The sequence below is a fragment of the Sus scrofa genome, chromosome 7 (genome assembly GCF_000003025.6).
Source record: "Sus scrofa isolate TJ Tabasco breed Duroc chromosome 7, Sscrofa11.1, whole genome shotgun sequence".
Taxonomy (NCBI): domain Eukaryota; kingdom Metazoa; phylum Chordata; class Mammalia; order Artiodactyla; family Suidae; genus Sus; species Sus scrofa.
The window spans coordinates 101,608,970-101,631,414 of record NC_010449.5 but is presented as its reverse complement, the minus strand read 5'-3'; the positions used below and the strand labels follow the sequence as shown (position 1 = coordinate 101,631,414).

The 22,445-nt window shown below is 41.1% G+C and overlaps 1 protein-coding gene across 32 annotated transcripts in view; it reads right to left on the bottom strand.

Moving 5' to 3' along the window:
- The window catches only part of NRXN3 (neurexin 3), a 1,647,030-nt gene that overhangs the window by 1,148,395 nt on the left and 476,190 nt on the right, over positions 1–22,445 (bottom strand). For 19 of the 32 annotated variants that reach the window (XM_021099958.1, XM_021099974.1, XM_021099978.1 and 16 more), the window contains 2 exons: positions 19,860–19,883; positions 17,837–17,998 (listed from right to left, as the gene is read on the bottom strand). In XM_021099958.1, the coding sequence (XP_020955617.1) occupies positions 17,837–17,998; positions 19,860–19,883 (186 nt within the window). The remainder of the gene's footprint in view (positions 1–17,836; positions 17,999–19,859; positions 19,884–22,445) is intronic. The other 13 variants (XM_021099963.1, XM_021099976.1, XM_021099967.1 and 10 more) reach the window with 1 other exon arrangement.

Here is a 22,445-nt window from a genome sequence, read left to right as displayed (position 1 = left end):
ACGCAGCTCAGATCCTGTGTTGCTGTGGCTGTGGTATAGGCCAGCAGCTGTAGTTCCAATTAGACCCCTGGGAACCTCCATGTGTCACAGAAGCGGCCCTAGAAATGGAGAAAAAAACAAAACAAAACAAAACAAAAAACCTCTATGAGGTAGGCACTGTTAAAAAACTCCTGGTCATCATTAAAAAGTCTACAAATAACAAACGCTGGAGAGGGCATGGAGAAAAGAGAGCCTTCCAACACTGTTGGTGGGAATGTAAATTGATGCAGCCACTATGGAAAACAGTGTGGAGGATCCTTAAACAACTAAAAATAGAGTTGCCATATGATATGGAAATCCCACTCCTGGGTATATATCCAGAGAAAACTATAATTCGAAAAGATACATTCACCCCAATGTCCACAGCAGCACATTTATAATAACCAAAACATGGAAATAACCTAAACGTCCATCAACTGAGGAATGGGTAAAGAAGATGTGGTACATATGAACAATGGAATGCTACTTAGCCATTACAAAGAAAGAAATAATGCCATTTGCAGCAACATGGATGCAACTACAGATTATCCTACTAAGTGAAGTAAGTCAGAAAGAGAAGGACAAATACCATATGATTATCACTTATATGTCGAATCTAAAATATGGCACAAATGAACTTATCTACAAAATAGAAACAGACTCATAGACATAGAAAACAAACTTACGGCTATCAAAGGAAAAAGGGGGTGGGAGAGGGATAAATTAGGAGTTTGAGATAAACTGCTATATAAAAATAAACAAATAACAAGGTCCTACTGTATAGCACAGGGAACTATATTCAATATCCTGTAATAAAACATAATGGAAAATAATATGAAAAAGTGTGCATATATATGTGCGTGTGTTTATGTGAGTGTGTGTGTGTATAACTGAATCACGGTGCCGTACACCAGAAAATGACACAAGATTGTAAATCAACTATACTTCAATTAAAAGAAAAGAAACCCATTTTAATAGATGAAGAAACTGAGTTGCAGGGAAGCTAACCAATTTGTCCAAGGACATGGAGATAGTAAGTAGTAGAACAAAAATTTAAACCTGGAAGTCTGCCTCCAAAGTCAGAGCGCCTACACATACACACCATGTGGTATAAACGTGCTTGGAATTTTGGAATTCAAAAGTGAGAAAGACCACTGCTGACCTGGGTCACCCATCAAGAAGGTAGCCATGAGATGAGTCCTGGAAGAACAAGTAAGAGTCGGATGGCAGAGAGAAAGGGTGTGAAATTCTCAGCTGGGAGATCCAAATGAAGAAGTTCTAGAAGCAAGAACTCAAAACATTTTTCGAATAAGATGAAATAGCCACTCTGGTTGAATAGAAGAAGTGTGAGGAAGTGGTGACAAAGCTGGAGCCAAACTACAGAAGACCATGCAGAGGAGGCTGAAGAACACACATCCATGGTGGGCACTGGATGTTGCTGAAAAGTAGCAAGGAAGGCAAGGCAGGGCCGGATGCACAACAGAGGGCAGAGGTGGGAAGACTCCTTATGGTACCCAGACAAGGGGCAAAAGCTGAGGGAGGGGAGGGAGCGGACAGCCCAAACAGGAAAGAAATGACCTAGAAATACAAGGAGATTGTTAATGGGATTTGGAGCTGATGAGACTAGGGCAGAGAGGAAGAAGCGGAGTGAGAAGGAAAGATCAGAGAATTCCCACCATGGCTCAATGGTTAGCGAATCCAACTAGGAACCATGAGGTTGCGGGTTTGATCCCTGGCCTTGCTCAGTGGGTTAAGGATCCAGCGTTGCCGTGAGCTGTGGTGTAGGTTGCAGACGCGGCTCGGATCCCGAGTGGCTGTAGCTGTGGCTGTGGCTGTGGCATAGGCCAGCCACTACAGCTCTGATTAGACCTCTAGCCTGGGAACCTCCATATGCCACGGGTGCAGCCCTAGAAGAGACGAAAGGACAAAAAAAAAAAAAAAAAAAAAAAAAGGAAAGATCAAAGCTCACTCTGAGGTTTCCAACTTGAGAGAATGGCAGTCGTGTGAGCTGTTCTAAGCCTACTGGATTACATTGAACCATGGTCCATTCTTCCCACACAAATACATCACCCCGGTTCTGTTCTAGAGAGGATTTGGTTACGCCACCTGAGTTTTTTCATCACTCTTTTCCCAAACCTCGAAACCATTCTGTGTTTTGTCTCCTTTCTTCCAGCTCTGGGAAAAAAGCATTCTTTCTCTCCCTGAGTTGAAGAGGCACACATCAAGCTAATGGTTTCATATAAGGATAGGCTAGCCTGACACATGTTTGTAGCCTGCAAAGGGAAATCGAATTGAGAGGCAAGGCTAGAAGGTAAGAGAGTGGGGATAACTGAAGAGTAGATCCGGGAGGTACTCAGCACAGGTAAACAGATGAGCTCAGAAACCTGGAGGGAAACCTTGGCCTCTGGAATAAAGGGAGGCAGAAAGCCAACTCAGAGAGCAGACAACCAGCAAATGAAGACCCTGAGATGGAGGTGAGCTTGGTACACTGGTATTGCCCAGCTTGGAGCTTTTAAGGAAGGCCGAATGTCCGATCACCAACGTTTTTTTGTTTTTTTTTTGTTTTTTTTTCCTCTCACCCACCTCTCTCACTGAGCCATGGCCACAAGGGTCTCCCTATCATTTCTTTTTTCAATGTATAATCTCAGTTTAGTTTCGGGATACAGCATAGTGATTCAGTATTTTTACAGATTATACTCCAATGTTATTACAATATAATAGCTATAATTCTCCCTGTGCTACATAATATATCCTTGTTCTTATCTATTTTACACAAACGTATCTCTTAAGCCCTTGCCCCTAACTTGCCCCTCCCCTCTTCCCACTCCCCTCTGGTAACCACCAGTCTGTTTCCTCCATCAGGATCCTTGCCTTTCTTGAACATTCCAAGCCTGCCCCTGCCCTGGGGTCCTTTTCATCCTTGCAGCTTCCTTTGATTGGCGTAACCTCTCCCAGATCTTTGCATGGCTGACTTTTCCTTGCATCTCAGGTCCCAGCTTAATGATCACCTCCTCAGAGAGTCCCACCCTGGCCACTCAGTTGAACAATGGAGACCCAACTCCTTTCCATTCACCATCCCATTGTTCTCTTTTACTTCCTTCATACCACATACCATTATTTTTAAATATCTTAATTAGGTGCCTACACATCTACCATTAGCCTCCTTCAACCATAATGCGAATTCTGTAAGCTTAGGGACTTTATGTATGGTGTCATTTACCACATACTCCAACACCTAGGAGAGATCTGATAACAGAGTAGTCACTCCAGGCATGTTTCTTGCACTCATGAATAAGCAAACGAATGATATGCTGTTGAGAAACTGGACATAAACAGAAATTGGAAATTTAAAGCAATAATTCTATTACTGGTATTCACAAGTATTTATTAATTTTTGAAGAATATTTTCCAAATATTCATGTGTCAGGACGTGTGTTTAACTCTAAAGGGAATACTCAATCTATAGAAATCCCAGCCCCTGCCTTCCAGAAACTCACACAATCAGGGAAACATATGTGTGTGTGTGTGTGTGTGTGTGTGTGTGTGGTGTGTGTATGCTCTGATATTGGCTGTAGGGACAAGCTGGGGCAAGAGAAGGAGAATTTCACAGGTTGATAACTGGTGTGCAATGTTGCTGCCCTCCACTACATCTTTGCTGATTTGCAAAGTGAAAAATTTGTCCTACTATCTCATAAATAAATTTCAAATTTATGCAGAAACTAGTTGTGGCGCCCTGTCCACATGGGGGATTGAACACAAGGTTACAAAAGCACATAACACTAATGTCAGAGTCGTTTTGGCATTTGCAAAGCAATTTTAAAAAACATTAGCTATTTAATTAGCTCAATGATTACTTTATCCCTGTAGGTATATGTGTACAAGGACTACTTTTTCTGTATCCTTTGAGGCATGTGAAGACACAAGAGATTTTGTCTCAGTGGGAATGTTGTGGTAGATTACATTTGCTGTAAATAAGTGACATTTTTAGAAAGCAATGAGTTCCACTGAATTTATCCTGAAGAGAAAAAAAAAAATGGTGAAGCTAAATGAGAGACTCCCAGAATCACAGTGAAAATTCATCATAAATTCATTAAAAAACTTGTGGTTTCCAAATGAGACAGGTTAGGAGGAGGGGGGATACACTGAGGTTTTGGGAAGGAAATGCTATAAAATGTGGTTGTGATGACTGTTGTACAACTATAAGCGTAATAAAAGTCATTGAGTAATTTTTAAAAAATACATTGAAATACAGATCATTGGGGAAAAAAAAAAAGATAGGTGGACTTTGGGCTGATTAAATTTCCTTACAAAAGAATCATGATTAAAAGGAAAGTACAACTGAAGAAAAAAAAAAGGAAGTATTCTTCCCTTAAAAAAAGACATGTTTACCCTCATTATTTGACTAGTTTTGGAGGTATTCCACACAATTGGAGTTTCATTGATAACCATGTGCCAATGTTGATTTTTTAAATTTTGACAAGGTCCTGTAGCAATTCAAGTAAAATATTAGCATTAAAGGAAAGCATGTAGGTGTGTATGGTGTGGGGCAGGGGGCGGGGGGTGTCTTTGCAATTTTTATATGATCCTAAAATTATCCCAAAATAGTTTATTAAAAATTAATTTGTGATTATTGATTGTAATGGATTAATTAATTAATTATAACAGATACTGATATATGTTGTACTGATTCTGTTAGGTTTACAGTGGAAATAATTTGGTGAAATTTGGGGTGTCTGCCTTTGCTTTGGGATTTCATACTGAAATTTAAACATTTTCTAATGAATTATCAAAACATAAAATTTTTGGACATATTTTCCCCTCTACTACATTATCTATAACTTTAGAAATATCATAACTTTCATTTGGAAAAATTCATTGTGGAGATTTAAGGGATGGCATTAGCTATCTTTGAAGTATTGAATTTCTTTAAAATTTTTTTATTGAAGTATAGTGCTATGCAAAATTATGTGTTACAGGGGTGCCATATGGTGATACACAATTTTTAAAGGTTATACTCCATTCATTCATAGTTATTATAAAATATTGGCTATATATTATATATTGTACTGTGTATTCTTATAGTTTATTTTTACCTACTAGTTTGTACCTCTTCCTCTCCTACCCCTATGTTGTCCCCCACCCCGATTCCCTTTCCTTACTGATAACCACCAGTTTGCTCCTTACATCTGTGAGAAATACTGAATTTCTTAACTCAAATATCTGATATACTATTATTGTATATAATTTACTAGGGGTCTAATATTTCCATATTATTCTTTTATTAAGCCAATTCCTTTTGATATTTGAGTGACAAATTTGCAATATACTCTTATTTGCCAAAAAAAATAGCTATTTAATTAACTTAATGATTACTTTATCCCTGAAGGTATATGTGTACAAGGACTACTTTTTCTGTATCCTTCGAGGCATGTGAAGACACAAGAGATTTTGTCTCAGTGGGAATGTTGTGGTAGATTACATTTGCTGTACATAAGTGACATTTGAAGAAAGCAATGAGTTCCACTGAATTTATCCTGAAGAGAAAAAAAAAATGGTGAAGCTAAATGAGAGACTCCCAGAATCTAGAGTGAAAATTCATCACAAGCCTAAAAAGTAGCTGTTCCTCATTCTGGTTTTTTAAAGGCTTCGGAGGCAAACAGTTCCAACTTCACAGAAAATATTGTGCTGAAACAAAAGTAAAGATGTGTGTACCCATACGTTCACAGCAGCACTATTCACAACAGCCAATATATGGAAACAACCTAAATGCCATCAACAGATAAATGGATTAAGAAGATGTGGTACATATACACAATGGAATGCTACTCAGCCATAAAAAAGAATGAAATAATGCCATTTGCAGCAACATGGATGCAACTAGAGATTCTCATACTAAGTGAAGTACGTCAGAAAGAAAAAGAAAAACACCATATGATATCAACTTATATGTGGAATCTAAAATATGGCACAAATATCTGCAAAACAGAAAAAGACTCACAGACATAGAGAACAGATATGTGGTTGTCAAGGGGGCGGTGGGAGGGAAGGAGATAGACTGAGATTTGCGTGTTAGTAGATGCAAACTCTTACATTTAGAATGGATAAGCAATGAGGTCCTACTACATAGCACAGGGGACTATATTATCCAGTCTCTTGGGATCAAACATGATGAAAGATGATATAAGAAAGGGAATGTGTGTGTGAGTGTGTGTAGAACATGTGTGTGTGTGTGTGTGTGTGTGTGTGTGTGTGTGTGTGTGCATCACTTTGATGTATGGAAGAAATTGGCACAACATTGTAAACCAACTATTCTTTAATTTTAAAAAATTTTAATGAAAAAATAGTAAAGACGTGCTGCCCACCTCAAGACAAAGGTGTTCCACTACTTGGCATTTATACCAAGAGGAGCTACTTCCTACTCAGGTCCCATAGTGAAAAATCATTACTCCATAAGAGATTGAGAAATATCAATTTGCCCAGTTAGAGTCAGAAATCAAGTAAAAACTGCCTTCCTCTCAGAACAATCAATGGCAAGGTGAAAGAAAGAAGTAATTGTATCCAGTCCTCCAGCAGGACGTTTCGGCCTGATTACAGGACCTCTCCTCTGAAGTGAAGCCTCTGAATGGTAGTGATAGACCATTCACTAGAGTGGGTTTAACCACAGAATGGTCACCTTTTGCCTGTAAAGCTTCTTCCTTTTCTTCTTCACCAAGTTTTTCCATACAGTTGGTAGAGATGGCAGTAGGCATTAAGATAGAAGCAGTACTTAGATCTCAGTTCCCAACTTGGCTATCTGGGTGACCCTTGGCTAGACACTCACAATCTTTAAATTCAAATCAGTAATGATAACAGAATCCACCTCATAAGTTTATTGTGAGAATTAAATTAGGGACCATGTAGGAAGCACTTAGCCATACAGACACATACGTCACATGCCTTCACATTGTTAAGTGCTTAATAACTGTTAGTCTTTACTGTTGTTACGATGATTATAATTGCTGTGGTTATAATGGTTTTTGAGATGATGCCAGTGAAGGTCTGAGGAAAAAGAAATAATTATAAGTGGCTAATAAATGATGGCAGCAGCTGAGAACCTCAAATCCTACCACAAGGTCAACTCTATGAGTCTTGGTGGGACACACATGGTCAACTTATTTGGAAATTAATCAGGAATGTCTGCAACATAGCGAACCCGGTCTAATAAATCAGTCTCATTCTTTCTTTTCTAAGGGTTCCTTCACTATAGAGCTACGGGATCTTATGTTTAGAAGGAAACTAGAAAATCAAGACTGTTTACTCATTTGATGCTATAATCTATATAATCTCTGCAAGGTTTTCCCAGACTGCTTGGATGCCTCGAGAGACAGAGAATACACTATTTTGAAAAAAGCTTTGGACAGGTCTCATTGAAATGTCTTCCCTGTGTTGAGTTCCAAGCTTCCAACTCGTTTGCCCTAGTTCTACTTCCTGGAGCTACACAATCCACATTTAAATCCACTTCCACAAGACAGTTCTTCACATATGAAGACAGCTCTCAGCCCATGGGCTCAAGCAACTTTCCTGTACGTTAAATATTCTGGCATCCACCAGTCAACCCTTTTTAGGTCAGACTCTTGGGCACCATTACCTTTTCTCATGGCTCAGCTTTGAACATGCTCTAGTCTGTCAATTAGTCAGCTAACCTTTTAAGCGGTTGTCATCCAGAACTGAAGAGAATACTCCCAGTAACCACATTATCACATAGTGGTGATGATGATGATGTTGATAAACACAATTTACAAAGCCTTTTCTGTAGCCAAGCATTATTCTGTTCTACAGTTGTTATCTCAGTTATATGCACAACAACCTTGTCAAGTCAGCATAATTATTCTCCCCATTTAATAAATAAGCAAAGTGAGGTGCAGAGAGGGTTAAGGAAGTTGCCCAGCATTTGTCAGCTAGTGGGAACAGAGTGAGGCTTTGCAGCCAAGAACTATAGTTCAAACTTACTCTCTTAGCCCATAATTTATTCTATAGAACTGTCACCTCCTTTGTCTTCCTACCTCTATTAACTCAGCCTCAGGACATATAGGCACATAATTTCTATCATTCTCAGCTTCCTTTCATTCACAAACTTGATGAGCATGCTCTCTTACTCTCCCTCAAGTCCCTAATATAAATGTTGAGTAAGACAAAGCACTGTGACATCAACCAGCAACTTCCATGCAAGTTGGAACTGACCCATTCATCAGGACCCAGTGAAATGTTCAAACAGCTACTCCTTTACTTAATAGCTCTTACATTCAGCCCTTTTCCCCATCTTGTGGATAAGGATATCACAAAATGTATTGCAAAGTATCTTGCTAATATTTAGCTATCCTAAATATTACTTTTCTGAACTTTAAGTAATATTGAACAATGTGAGTTTAGTTGATATTGGCTTGTTTCTAGTGAATGACTATGGTTCTCTTTTCCCTTCTATGGGCTCATATCTACTGATAATAATGGAATCCAAAATCTTTCTCAGATGTCAATGAAGCTCATAAGCCCATAGCTTGCACCAGCTACACGTTAGGAACCTCTTCCTTTCTCTACAATTTCTCCAAAACCACCACCCACTGGATTTCAGAAATCTTCCCTTTTTTCTTTTTTTGCTTTTTAAGGCTGCCCTTATGGCATATGAAAGTTCCCAGGCTAGGTGTTGAATTGCAGCTACAACTGCTGGCCTATGCCACAGCCACAACAAATGTAGGATCCAAGCCACATCTGTGACCTATACCACAGCTCGTGGCAATGCCAGATCCTTAATCCACTAAGTGATGCCAGGGATTGAACCCACATCTTCGTGGATACTAGTTGGATTCGTTTCCACTGAGCCACAATGGGAACTCCTGGATTTCAAAAATCTTTCTTTCAAATTCTCCCCATATCATTCATTTAAGTCAAGAAAATTGAATTAATGCAGAACAATTAGGTGCTAACAGGCTCTGATACTAAATTTCCTAACTTTGTCTATCCTTTGCTGGCCAAAGACCTATTTTCTTGTCAGGAAAGACAAGGGCAAGGAGTTCCCAAAGTGGCTCAGTGGTTAACGAATTTGACTAAGAATGATGGGGTTGCGGGTTCAATCCCTGGCCTCGCTCGATGGGTTGAGGATCCGGCATTGCCGTGAGCTGTGGTGTGGGTCGCAGATGCAGCTCGGATATGGCGTTGCTGTGGCTCTGGCACAGGCCAGCAGCTACAGCTCTAATGAGACTCCTAGCCTGGGAACCTCCATATGCCGCCCTGGTGTAGGTCACAGGTGCGGCCCTAGAAAGACAAAAAAAAAAAAAAAAAAAAAAAAAAAGACAAGGGTAAGATGAGTGAGGAGCTCTTTCACATCATTTAGGGCTCTGTTGCAAATGACAGAAAAGTCTAGCTCCACCTGGTTTAGACAAAAGAAGGAATGTATTCAATCGTGGCTGGAAAGCCAGGAGTAGTTTGGCTAGAAGAATTTTTGATCCAGGACCTTAAAATGGCACCGTGACCTAGTTTCTCTCCATCTTTTAGCTCTGCTTTTCTCTGTTTTTTTTTCTCTGTTTCTCTCTGGCTTAATTTTTAGTCCCACTGTGGTGGAAAGATGGTGGCTAGAAGCTCAGTTTTATACCAACCAAAGCTGTAGCTCAAAGGAGAAGTACCTCCTTACAGGGTATAAACCAAGTCCTGGGCCCGAATCTCACTGATCCCAAACTGGGTTAGGTGTCCAGCTACAAACAAAATAACCACACCCAGAGGAATGAAAGTTTCCCACTGACTCAGAGAGCACATGCTCATCAAGGGAGCCAGGAATGGACTCAGTGCCACTAAATCAGTGGATTAAGAATGAGGGGTAATAAAAATCAAGAAATATTTATCAAAAGAAGGGAAAATGAATACCAGATCTCTTTAAAAAATGTTTACTGTATCTTACTTCTCCATCAATATCCCATCAGTTATAAGGAACAAACCATTCTTTAATATTTTCCTCTGGCACTACCTGAGGAACTTCCTTCTGTCTGTCATAGCACTGTAAACTAAACATCCTTGAGGTTTAAGCCCTCTTCATACTCTTCCTCAGGTACATTTATCTCTAGGTGTACTTCTTTATAACCATCCTGGGCTAAGTGCTCACACCTCGCCCCCTCTGAGAAATAAACCTCATGACCATCATACAAGGGTAGCTCAGGGGTTTGTTACCTCTTCCTCTGTGACGCAGAAGGCCAATCTCTCCTCTCCCCATTTCAGCTCTTTGTAAACCAGAGGAGGTTTTAAGAAGATCCAATTTATCCCCTTTATAAAACTTTCATTCTTAAACTAAACATGACATTGCCAATATTTGACTTTTTTACCCATAATAACAGCAATTTCTATGGTCAACCCAAGAGACAACTCCTGAAACATAGTTTCTCTTCTTTCTTGTCTTCTTCTGTTGCATTCTTCCATTTGCCACATTCTGATTCACGTCTCTACTTCTTTCTACCTCACTGGAATCTTGTCCCTCTTGGTCCTCTTTTTGCATTGATCCTTCCATTCTGTCAAGGCACTCTTTCCTCTAAGACCACATATGCTTTTCTGCATCCTCCTTAGAGTAGAGATATAAGTTCTGCATTGCTATTTGACTTGTCTTTCTACATTAGAAGTTCTCCAGAGTCATATGTGTTTGGTTTGGTGGTGATAATTACCCTTATTTTTACAGATCAAGACATGGGGGGCCAAAGAGGATTATGGTTTTCTAATTAGTATCAGAACTGGATCTGGTAGTCAAGTTCTAGTTCAGTCACTCTTCTTATTAAGGTACAGTTGACGCCTAACTTCTGCAATTTTTTAGCTCTGATTTGACTCCTAGCCTGGGAACTTCCATATGCCATAGGTGCGGCTCAAAAAGCAAACAAAACAAAACAAAACACTTCTGCAACTTTTGAATTGCACAAACAGCAAAGAGCAGTAAACGATTGCTTAAATAGATCTGAAAAATTTGGCTTCATTTAATAATGTAAATAGTAACATTAGCATTTGCGCAATGCTTTACAGTTTATAAAGCATCTCCATTTTTAGTCCCATTTGCTCCTCACATAAGAATGTCCAAAGCATTATCACCTGATGGAAAAACTGAGGCTAAGAGCAGTCAAGTGGTTTGCTAAAAGTCTTGCAACTGGTAACGCATGATTCTCAGCAAGACTCAAACCCCGGACTTGTGCTTTTAAAGCTAACCCTCCTCTCTTCCATACTGACTCTAAAACCCTCACACTTGATCTCTGCTCACCCTAGGACTACACAATAATAACAATCTCAATGCTAAGAAAAAAGTAATCTTTAGGCCCAATGCCATGACCTGATTTACATGGTTATGGACAGAATAATTAATTGCCAGCTGAGAAATCAAGAAGGCTACCAAAACAAAAGTTTGAAAAGCAGAGGGCTAGGGAAAATGAGAACGGGGGTGGGGGGAGGTATAGTGAGTGAAAAAGGGGACAATGCGAAAGAAAAGCCAGAAGAGAAATTGTGGTCACATAAGGGACTGCAGCAAAAGACAGTGAGACAGGATAAAATAAGTATTTTTTTTTTTAAAGCAACAACAAACACATTATCCCAAAGCCCGCAGGTGCCAGCAATTCAAATAAACGTATAGCAATTAACAGAATTAACACAGCCTTAAATAGCTTGGCTCACCAGATGTGGACTCCTATCAGGGTTCTATAAAATGTAAAGTTATTACAGATTAAACCATTAATCATCTGTTCAGAGACTATCTCTGGCTGCAAAATCTCATTCGGTTCTAAATGGCTAATAATCACAAAAGGATATGGAATGTAATGTGCACAATGATGTCCTACCCAATCCGTTTTCCTTTAAATACGTGTTCTGTTCTCTTGCTTCCCTTTCTCCCCACCACCAGAAATGCCATGAGAAAAGAGAGGTGGGATAGACCAGTTGGTCTCAGAAGTCTCAGCAGCATGTGAGTGTCTCCATGGGCAATGGAAAGCTAAATGGAGAGCCAACATACCAGCAGAGGGGAAAGAAGGATGGTGTAGAAAGGACCAGGTCAAACAATACAGAAGACCTCAACACACTGGGGCTTGACCAGCTCCCTGGTACTGGTGATACACACACTGCCTATACAACTCAGTCGTGAATGGCTTTCCTCTACTCTCCTGTGCTTCATCCAGTCACAGTAACTTAGTGGTGCCAAGGACAGGAGAGGAGAAATGTACCTGTCAGGGAGGGTCCTTAGAAACTGAAATAAGAGAAAGAACTGCTTATCTGTAGAAACCCAAAGACTCAGAGAGGCACTCTCCTGGCCCACGGCTAAAGCCAGCAGACCAGCCTTTCTGTCTAGTCCTCCACTTCCTCAGACAAAAGTATAAATCAAGTAGAAGCAGTAGATAGACTACCTTCAGTTCTCAAAGAATGTAAGCCTGATGGACAAGCTGCCAATCTATGTCATGCTACTACTTAAGATCCTTCAGTGGTTCCCAATCTGAGGACCAAAGGTAGACTGTGAAATAAAAAGCTCACTATAACCTGGCCCCCTACCTAACTTTGCAGATACATTTTCAAAATTCCTGATCCTATACGTTGTGCCCTGACATTGGCGTACTGTGGGCAAGTTCCTCACCCAGACACAGGGATATGCCTTTTCTCTGTGCTTTTTCTCATGCTGCCCATCATCCTGGAGCACCACTGCTTCCCCATTCATTTCTACTGGTCCTCAAGCCTCACCCTGGGCATTGTCTCCTCCACAGGGTTTCCCTATGTTAAGTCTGGTCAGCAGCCCACTACACCTGTGAATGCCTCTTCTGTGCAGTAACTGATTTTTCTTAAAATTACATTTGTGTGTCTTCTCCCACACTGACTGTGAGGTCCTCTTAAGGCAAGAACTGTGTCGGATTCATCTCTGTATCTTAGCTCAGTCTTTGGCATATTGTAGGTTTTCAGCATATATTTGTGTATCTAAATTCCAGGTTTTAGAGTTCCATGGGGCTGGCTCATTGATTAATCAATTGATTAATTCCAGACATGCTTATTGAGGACTTTTTTTTGGTCTTTTTTGCATTCTTGGGCCACTCCCATGGCATATGGAGGTTCCCAGGCTAGGGGTCGAATCGGAGCTGTAGCTGCCAGCCTACACCAGAGCCACAGCAACACGGGATCCAAGCCGTATCTGCAACCTACACCACAGCTCACGGAAATGCCAGATCCTTAACCCACTGAGCAAGGCCAGGGATCGAACCTGCAACCTCATGATTCCCAGTCAGATTCGTCAACCACTGAGCCACAGTGGGAACTCCAAGGGCATTATTTTATGCCAGGCACTCTTCTAGGTGCTACAGAAACACCTGTGAAAAGATAAGGCCTTTGTCCTCAGGGAGCTCACATTTTAATAGAAGGGAGATTGATATTAATTGTCCAAGTCCACAAACTAGGTAATGACTGAGTGTGGGTAGGGTGGCTTATCCTTATTTCATGGAAGATCAGTAAGGTAAACTTCAGAATAAAGCTGGTTTTCCCCCCGGATAGTCATTTGGTAATATGAGAAATACAGAGATACACATGTATTCATATATCTTCACTTATGTTCATATTTACATTCATAAACTGACAAGAATCATTAAACAATCTTTAGCCATAATTACTGTAAAAAACATCATTGTATATTTATGTATGTTTCATTCTTATGTTTATGATATCATTTATTTTTAAAAAGAACATAGCAGAGGTCTTATTATCTCTGTGTTATTGGTTAAGAAACAGAGGCTCAAATAAGATCAGTGGTTTATTCCAGACCATGTAGCTAGCTGGTAATAAAGCTGGTATTCCCAGCTAGGTTTTCTGGTTTTATTCTTTTCATTATACTACGATGCCTCCTCAAAGCCTTTTCAACCTCGTTCTTCCCAGAAGGGGGTTCCAACCCATTTCTTTAAGCCTTGCTGAGCCTTTTAATGTAATATTTCTCTTATATCAGATAGCTGGGGAGCTCCTAAAAGATTCAACTCCTGCCATGTCAGGATGTTCTTAAATAACCCCCAAGAAAGTCACATGGTCAAGAGCGCCTAAGGGCATTTATCTAAAAGCTGGTTTTGTTTTTGTTTTTTTTTTAACTTATAAACACATGATTTCATTTGGCAAATATTTACCAAGAGCCCACTAGGTGCTAAGAACCATTCTACGAGCTGGGAAGATGGCAAGACCAAAAATCAGACAGACATGTTAAAATACACACACACACACACACACACACACACACACAGAAAAAAAAAAAAAAAAAAAAAAAAAAAAAAACCAGGAAGGGGAACAAGGCACAGATTCTGTGATGTATAAGTGGACAAATCTTGAACTGATGCAGAGTACTTCAATATTTGGATGATAATGTGAACACTCTATTGTGGCTTTTAGGGTGGTATCAAGTTAGGAGCTGTGCCCATAAGTGAAATCCACACTTTGACTCAAGAGTAGAGCCAGAACTTAACTTTCAGGTGTCAAGTAACTGCAGTCCCAAAGATTAAAAACTACTTTGTGCCACACACAAGGTATCAATGATTTGGAAGAAAAGTCCTATAGTGTCTTTTTACCAGGTCCTCATTTTGAAAAAAAATGACACATAAAGCACCCAGATTAATTTAAGGCAATTTAGAGCCACAAATAACCAGAGAAGAAAGAAAAAAAAAAGAGGTAAGGAAGGGAAGAAAGAATCATAAAATAACTAGACTGTTCTAAGAGAAAATAGCAAAGTCCCAACAGAGATGGGAGCATTTTGTTTTTTTGTCTTTTTAGGGCTGCACCTGTGGCATATGGAAGTTCTCAGACTAGGGGTCGAATGGGAGCTACAGCTGCCCGTCTATGCCACAGCCACAGCAAGGCAGGATCCAAGCCACATCTGCGAATTATCCCACTGCTCATGGCAATGCCAGATTCCCAACCCACTGAGTGAGGCCAGGGATTGAACCTGCATACCATGGATACTAGCTGGATTTGTTTCTGCTGTGCCACAACGGAAACTCCTTGGGAGCGTTTTTTGGGGTTTTGTTTGTTTTGGGGGGATTTTCTGTTTTTGGGGTTTTTGGGTTCTTTGGTTTTTTTTTTTTAAGCTTTTTAGGGCTGCACCCATGGCACATGGAAGTTCCCCGGCTAGGGGTCAAATTGGAGCTATAGCCGTAGGCCTACGCCACAGCCATAGCAACGTGGGATCTGAGCTGAGTCTGCAACGTACACCACAGCTCAAGACAATGCCAGAACCTTAACCCACTGATCAAGACCAGGGATCAAACCTGCATCCTCATGGATACTAGTCAGATTTGTTTCTACTGAGCCATGACTGGAACTCCAGGAGTTTTGTTGTTTACTAAATTGTCAAAAAGAAATGCCAAGGACAAGAGAAGAAATTCCTAGACATTCCCACAGACAAGTGAACTGTAATGATTAAATGGAAAGAAAGACTAGGTCAGGATTTCATTTGACTCAAAGTTATCTGTTTAAACAAACTCGGACAAATGGAAAAGCTTCCCACGTTCCTTGGAAAGACTATACTATACATGTAAAGAAGAAGTGGGGGCAATCGTTAATAAAGTGCTAATTTTGCCTACCATTCCCCCTAGTGTTTTGGATTTACCTTCTCTTACTTGATCGGAATTTAAATAAATGCTTAGCTTCCAGCTAAGATATGTGTATATTTTTATTACTATTAATGTTATTTCTGTTATTGATACTGGTTTTCAGAACTATCTTTCATTTTTAAGCTATTAAGTGCCACTCTTCACAGACTTACCTGGAGAGTGTAAGAGTGTGTGTGTGTGTGTGTGCGCGTGCATGTGCGCACACACATGCGTGAGCAATTTTATTTACTTCAGCCTCTGCATGGATGAGATCATCATAGATAGCTTCATGTTTTTATGAGGTTTGTTTCAAAATATTCAGGGGCGTCCTTCCTGCTTGATAGATTTGCTGTTGGGAAATTGCTCCTTTGTCTCAAAATACATACCTAGAGATGGTTCAAGGTAATTGTGTGCAAAGGGATAACTAGTCCTAGAGGCCACCCCTAGATCCTGCCTAAGAGAAACTCCATGCTCCGGGCTGTTTGACTACCAAAAAGGATGAACTTTTCCACGGCAATCAATGCCTCATTCATTCCTGAGCCACGTGTGTGGTACAGAATGTTCCTATTTCTGATGAGAGTGCACTTCCCACAGAGTGTGGTTTAACCGTGTTTAAGAGCCTTTCAGGGTCCATTAGACACTGAGTAGTTTATACCTTTATTCTATCCAAATGGGAGTAAATCCCAGGGAAGAAGTGTGCTAATGACTACTGCACTTCTGTCAGGAATGGCCTGTGCAGTCCCTGCAGCCAACAAACACCGAGGGAACGTCCAGCAGAGGGAGGAGAGCATTCCGGGTTCTTGTCTGTCTCTTGCCCTTCAGACTAAGAACAATAAAGCGTTCATGGGACTCTCCCCTCCTTTGTCACGTCTCTCCTTCCTACGCCTTCCTTTCCACGAACACATGGTTTACTGCAGCAATGCCTAGCTCAAATACCAATTCTTCTCCAAAGCTAATTCCCACCTAAAATGGACCTGTTTCCTCTGATCAATTAGAGCATTTCATTGGTGGCACTGAACAGCTAGTGTCCTGAGCCATAACTGTGCACTTACAGATCACCTCTCTTTCCAGATGCTCAAGCCTTCAAACATGGAGACCATGGTTTGCCAAGAGCTATTATGTTTAGTTACAGCACAAAAAGGTATCCAATGGTTATTTCAGAAACATATCTGTTCAATAAACACTCATCCTGTACCTGCTCTATGCCAGGCATAACAGATGCAACTCCCGGCTAGACACAGCTCACAGCGGAGTGGCATGAATGAATGCATGTGCAATGCCATCTCGTGTGTAACTGATGTTCAACAAATTTCAAATAACCATAATAAGAATAAAACATGCGCCCTGAGAGGAGGCTCGTAACATGTCACAAGGGATCTTTACCTACAAGAAAGAACACTGTTAGATTCTCTAGGAATTTCCCAAGGGAAATGGTATAGCTATCTTAGGCAATCAAGCTTAGCTTAGCTTAAACAAAAAATGCAGTGCACTACTCTGATGACACTGTGTGCTGAAAGAACTCCAGCAAATCAAGTCTGATTCTTTTCGCCTCAACAATTGACCTGAGAGATTGAACTTACACTTGACTGGACCTCCTTTGCTCTCAGAGAGAGGTCTCAACACATCAGCTACAATACTAATAAATGAGTAATGGCAAAGCCCTACTGCTTTCTCACAGCTGCTAGCTTTCAGGGAGGGGGGAAAAAAAGGAAAAACCGGTCTTCTGGGCCTTAATATTATATTCTGAGATTTGCCCTTCATCTCAAATAATGAGACTCTTGGGAACACCAAGCTTGGAAAAGGTAAAATAATACATATGTTATGTTTTAGACAAGACACACAACCACAAATTGAGCTACTTTTAGCTAAGGCCTCCCTACCTCCCCGGTCAAAAGTATATAATCAAACTTTACACGCATCCAGTTCCTTGTGATTTCAAAGTCCTTTCATCAGAGCTATTTCTTTCAGTTAATAAAGCATATAGCTACCCGTGAGATCAGGTTCCCCATTAGTGATATGAGAAAACAGAACCAGAGAGCACTTAACTGGGAAACCCAAGGTCATACCACCAGCTTAACCTGGGAGCAATCCTAGGGCCTCAGCTTCCAAGTCCAAAGTCTTTTCTGCGACAACTTAAGGCCTCACAGATTAGAGGACAGGTCCAGTGACGGAACCGGAAATTCCATTTGTTCTTAGACAGTCAGTGATTAAATGGAATGGGTGAACTTTACCTCTTTAAGGCAGCCCATGAAGTTGTTGCTGACGGGTGAGCCTGGCAAGTCAGCGGTACTCGGGCTTCCTCCCACATAAAAAAAGTCGTCTGAGCCCAGCATGGTGTAGTCCTCTTGAGTGTAGCCCGTCGTGGTAAGGATGCCATCCACAGAGATCGTCACCTGGTGGAGGGACATAGGGACAAAAAAATTCCCAACAATGACCTTCCATTCTCATCAAAATCCAGGGGCTTCCCCTACCTGTGGCATCACTTTCTTTAAGATTTGGGTGAAGTATTCTTTCTAATTTGGTTTGCTTTTGGTATGTGCAGCCGAGTTCCATTTTCTGGTCTGTCTTCCCTGTGGCCCAAGCCTCCAGCATCCTCTGCAGACTCCTGGGAGAGTTTGTTGGAACTGCCCGGCTGAGCAACTCGCTCTACCCATTACACTCTTCACTCAGTCAGGCTAGAAAATGGAACCATCCTCAGACGACACCACTTGTCTCAGTTCATTGGTAAAATGATTGTTTATTTTTGAATGATTGTTATTTATGGTGGGAGTGAAAAACAGCAAAGGAGACATTTGACGATGGAGTTTGTTAAGGGGTTGGTCTTTGGTTGTTGATTCTTTTTCTTTTTTCTTTTCTTTTTCTTTAATTTTGTGTTTGTTTATTTTTGGCTCACACCACACTGACAAACATGCACTCAGGGAAGGAAGGAGAAGGGTCTTGGTTTCGATGAGTCATGGATGATACATGCCATGAACTACCCAAGTCACCAATCCCTGCCCTCCCTTCTCTGCCACCACCACCACCAAGTAAAGAAATGACCCAAAAAGAAACAGCAACATTAACAAAAGAAAGGAATGATGAGGCCTAATAGCCAAAGTAATAATGATGCCCAGAGGAAAGAAACAGTACCCATATACCCAACATCCATGAAAGGAGCAGAGGGAGAAAGAAACAATGGGACCTCAAAGCATGCACACACCGTACACAGACACACCCATGCAGAAATTATCTGGAGCCAAGAGAGAAGGCAGAAGAATAAAAGGGAGACAAATGGGACATAGGTGAGGAGAACTAAAGAAAAGAATCAAAATCCACTTCACACTTACATGCACTAAACCAACTGAAAAACAAGATGGAAGTGGGAAAAAAAAAACAAAAAACACTCAAAAGTAAAGGGTCGTCTTTCCCCTGCCTGGCACCTCCCTCACTAACAAAAAAGAAAAGAAAAAGTCCAAACCCAACCCCAAAATACATGAAGGATGAGAGGAGAATGAAGAGTGGAGACAAAAAAAGAAAGAAAGGAAGAAAGTGGAGTGGGGGTGATGATTGGCAGGTTGTTAGTAATGAGGAGGAGAATGAGGGAACAGATTCTGATGGCGATGGGGAAACCCACGAGACAAGAACATGCCATGCAGAGTTTGTACAGAGAACACAATTGATGGAGCTCCCTTTGGCCAAGGTGGGGAGTAAGGTGAAAGAAGGGAAAGGAAGAATACAGGAAGTGGAGTTCTCTCCTTCCCAGCTCACTGGTGGCAGCTATGGCCACACAAAGGGAAAGTTAAAAAAAAAAAAGGATTCGGGGGCCGGGGTGGGGGGAGGTAGGAGAAAGGAGAAAGAACGAGGGGTAGGAAGATACAGGGAGAAGAAAGTGCTCAGTAGAAATCTCTGTTGTCCCTAGTCTGGAACTTGACGGTTGCAAAATAAGAAAACAAAACAAAACAAATTTAGCTAAATGAAGATTTCTTTAAAAAATTTTTTTTTAGGAAAAAAAAAAAATCACAAAGCGGAAAAAAGAAACTGTCCTAACCAAACTCATCCAAATACTGTCAGGACAGGTACATCCCCTTCCATTTTCTTTTTAAAGAAAAAGAATGGCTTGTATTTAATTCAACAACAACAACAAAAATTTGAAAAGAAGAAACAAGTCTAAAGAGGATAAAAGGGGGTTTGGGGAGGAGAAGGGGGGCAACACACGGCAAACCCAAAAAAAGAGACAATAAGAATGATATCTACCAGACAATGTAGTTTGTTTACCATAGCGTGTCCGATGCCTGAGTGCTTTGCGGAAAAGGGGGAAGAAAGGAAATTAAAAATTGTGAACAGAACGATTGTTAATTAAAAAAACTAAAAACAAAGATGAGTCGTTAGGGTGTTAGTACATTAGTCGGTTAGTAAAATGACACATTGCATGAATGATCTCGTGTTAGTTTTTCAAAAAAAAGGCACCCGACACAGAAAAAGAGAGTGGGGAGAGACAATGAGACCAGGACTCTATGGAAAACCTCGGCACCCAGGGCACAGCCAGGAGAGGGGCTGCAGTCCACCTTGTCACCCTAACTCCCCACTTCTCCCAAATACCTCTCAGACCAGACCTCACCCCAGTCAAGATGAGCAGCATACTTACTGTTCAAGTGCTCTTCTGAACGAATACCTGCCCCGCTCCCTTCCCACCCTTTAGCACATATACAATCCACCTGTCCTGAAAGAAAAGACCCCCAAAGTTCATCATTCCACATGTATACAGATAGAGAGAGCTGAAATGCCAATACCTGGGGGATTTTTTTTTTCACCTCTGACTACATGCATGGATAATCATGACTTCTTCTAGGATGAAAAGAACCTAAAACATCTAAGGCTCACATCTAGCAAAGGAAGGCGACATATGTAGCTTACTCGGGGTTTCCACGGGTATAACTTAAAGATCCAGCACCCCCATGATTTTGTGTGGACTAATGCAGCAAAAAGGGGAATTTTCTCCTCTTTCCTTTCCTCTTAGCTCAGAAAACTGTGTTGTTAGAATGCATCAAAAGAGTTAGAGTCTTCTTTATTACCCAATAAAGTTATTATTTTGTTGACTTTGCCAGAATGCCTCCTGTTGGAATCATTCTCCCCTCTTTCCTCTTTAAGAATGTTTTCAAGCCTGTAAGCAATTTCTTGCATGGATAGAAGACTGGCAGGTTTAAGGTGATTAGAGAAGCCCTACAATTAGTCTCTCTTTGCTGTTTTCAAAAGCTTAATCACCAACGCACCCCGAACTGGGAGGCTAGAAGGCTGGAAGATGGGCAATCCCAATTTTGTGACTGTGGTTTGACTAAAGTGGCATAAAGAGGCAAAGCAATTCCTGTGATGGCCATGACCTTGGACTCGGGCAAGGTCATGGGCCAAAAAACCCCCTAAACAAAACCAAAAACTCCCCACCACGTTGGTTGCTATTCCTAGTTATAGATAATCCACATTCCTTCCTTTAATCAGAACCCCCAATAAAGTACCTGCCTGACCTTGGCCCTGGCATGGCCCAAAAGCAGAACTGTGAGTAGATGACCAAGGAGGAAGAACGGAGAGAAGTTCTGCTCCATTTGGTAATAAATACTCCAAGAAATCCCAAGTAAGCTTTCCTCAGATGAATTTTTACCACAAAGGACATTTGACCTTACCAAAAAAGCAGCTGAGACTGCCATCAGGTCTTTATCCAATATTTATGAAGTGATGTACAGTTTAATTGAAAAAGAGAGGGGCTTCCCACCCCTTCACATGTATCCTAGGGAACTCCAAAAAAAATTATAAATATTTTCTTTAATGGGAAAAAATTATCTTAGATGATTCAGCACTGAAAGGATTATATTTGCAAAAATCAACTTTGCTTTTCTGAGATTTTCCCCTTTCAATAAATCGCATCGGATGCAAAAATCAGTCAGAATTTCAATGAGGTCCAATGCTGGGTGCACTTTCTCTATGATATTCATACTCCTTCTGACAAGAAATGCCTCCAGCACCCTAGGGACTCAAGAGCCTTGTCCTGAGAGCTCTGCTTAGCTGCATCCTTGGGGACAGACTGAGACAGTCACCTTCCTGACAGCACACTCGGCCTATAAATCATGGGCACATCACAGTGAGTCTAGCACCCAACCATGGATGAGCTCATAATCCTACTGGAACATAAGGTGCTTTGCATATTTAGCCACCACACATGGCTGGGGACGAGTGTAATCACCATCTCCCAAATGGAAACTGTGGCGTAGAAAGGTTAAACGGCTCATCCAAGGGCACAGAGAGGAGGCTGGTCTGAGAACTTGGAAGAGAAACCCTCCAGCATCACTTTCCTCTGCTTGTTTGGACTAAAACAGCACAACCAATATTTGAGTTACAGTTTGGTTTGTCCCCATGTCAGTGTCAAGGGCGGAATTAGGGCCCAATCCTATTTTAGAAAAAGGACTTTTAGTAGAAATGAAAACAAGCCTTTTCTCCAGCTAACTGAAATCATTCTAGAACGGCAAGGGAGCGTGTAGGGCAGGAGACTGACAGAGAAAGAGATTAGCTGGTGAGGCCCACAGCCTGATGGCGCCCCCAGGACGTGAACATCCTGCGCTCTGCTAACCAAAGCCTCAAGGGCGTTCCTGGGGTACCTGCCAGTCAAAATCAGCCAAAGGTCACGTTTTACTTTTTGGGCTAATCTCGGCAACTCAAACATTTCAAGCCCTTGTATGGTAGCAAATAGAAATTTGATCTGGGCTCTGTCGGCCGTTGAGAAGGTCTCTTCCATAAGTGCAGGAAGGAGGTGATGAAAGAGAGCATCTGCCATAGGCTTCTTTGGTCTTGGAGGAAAAACACAGAGCAGTGATT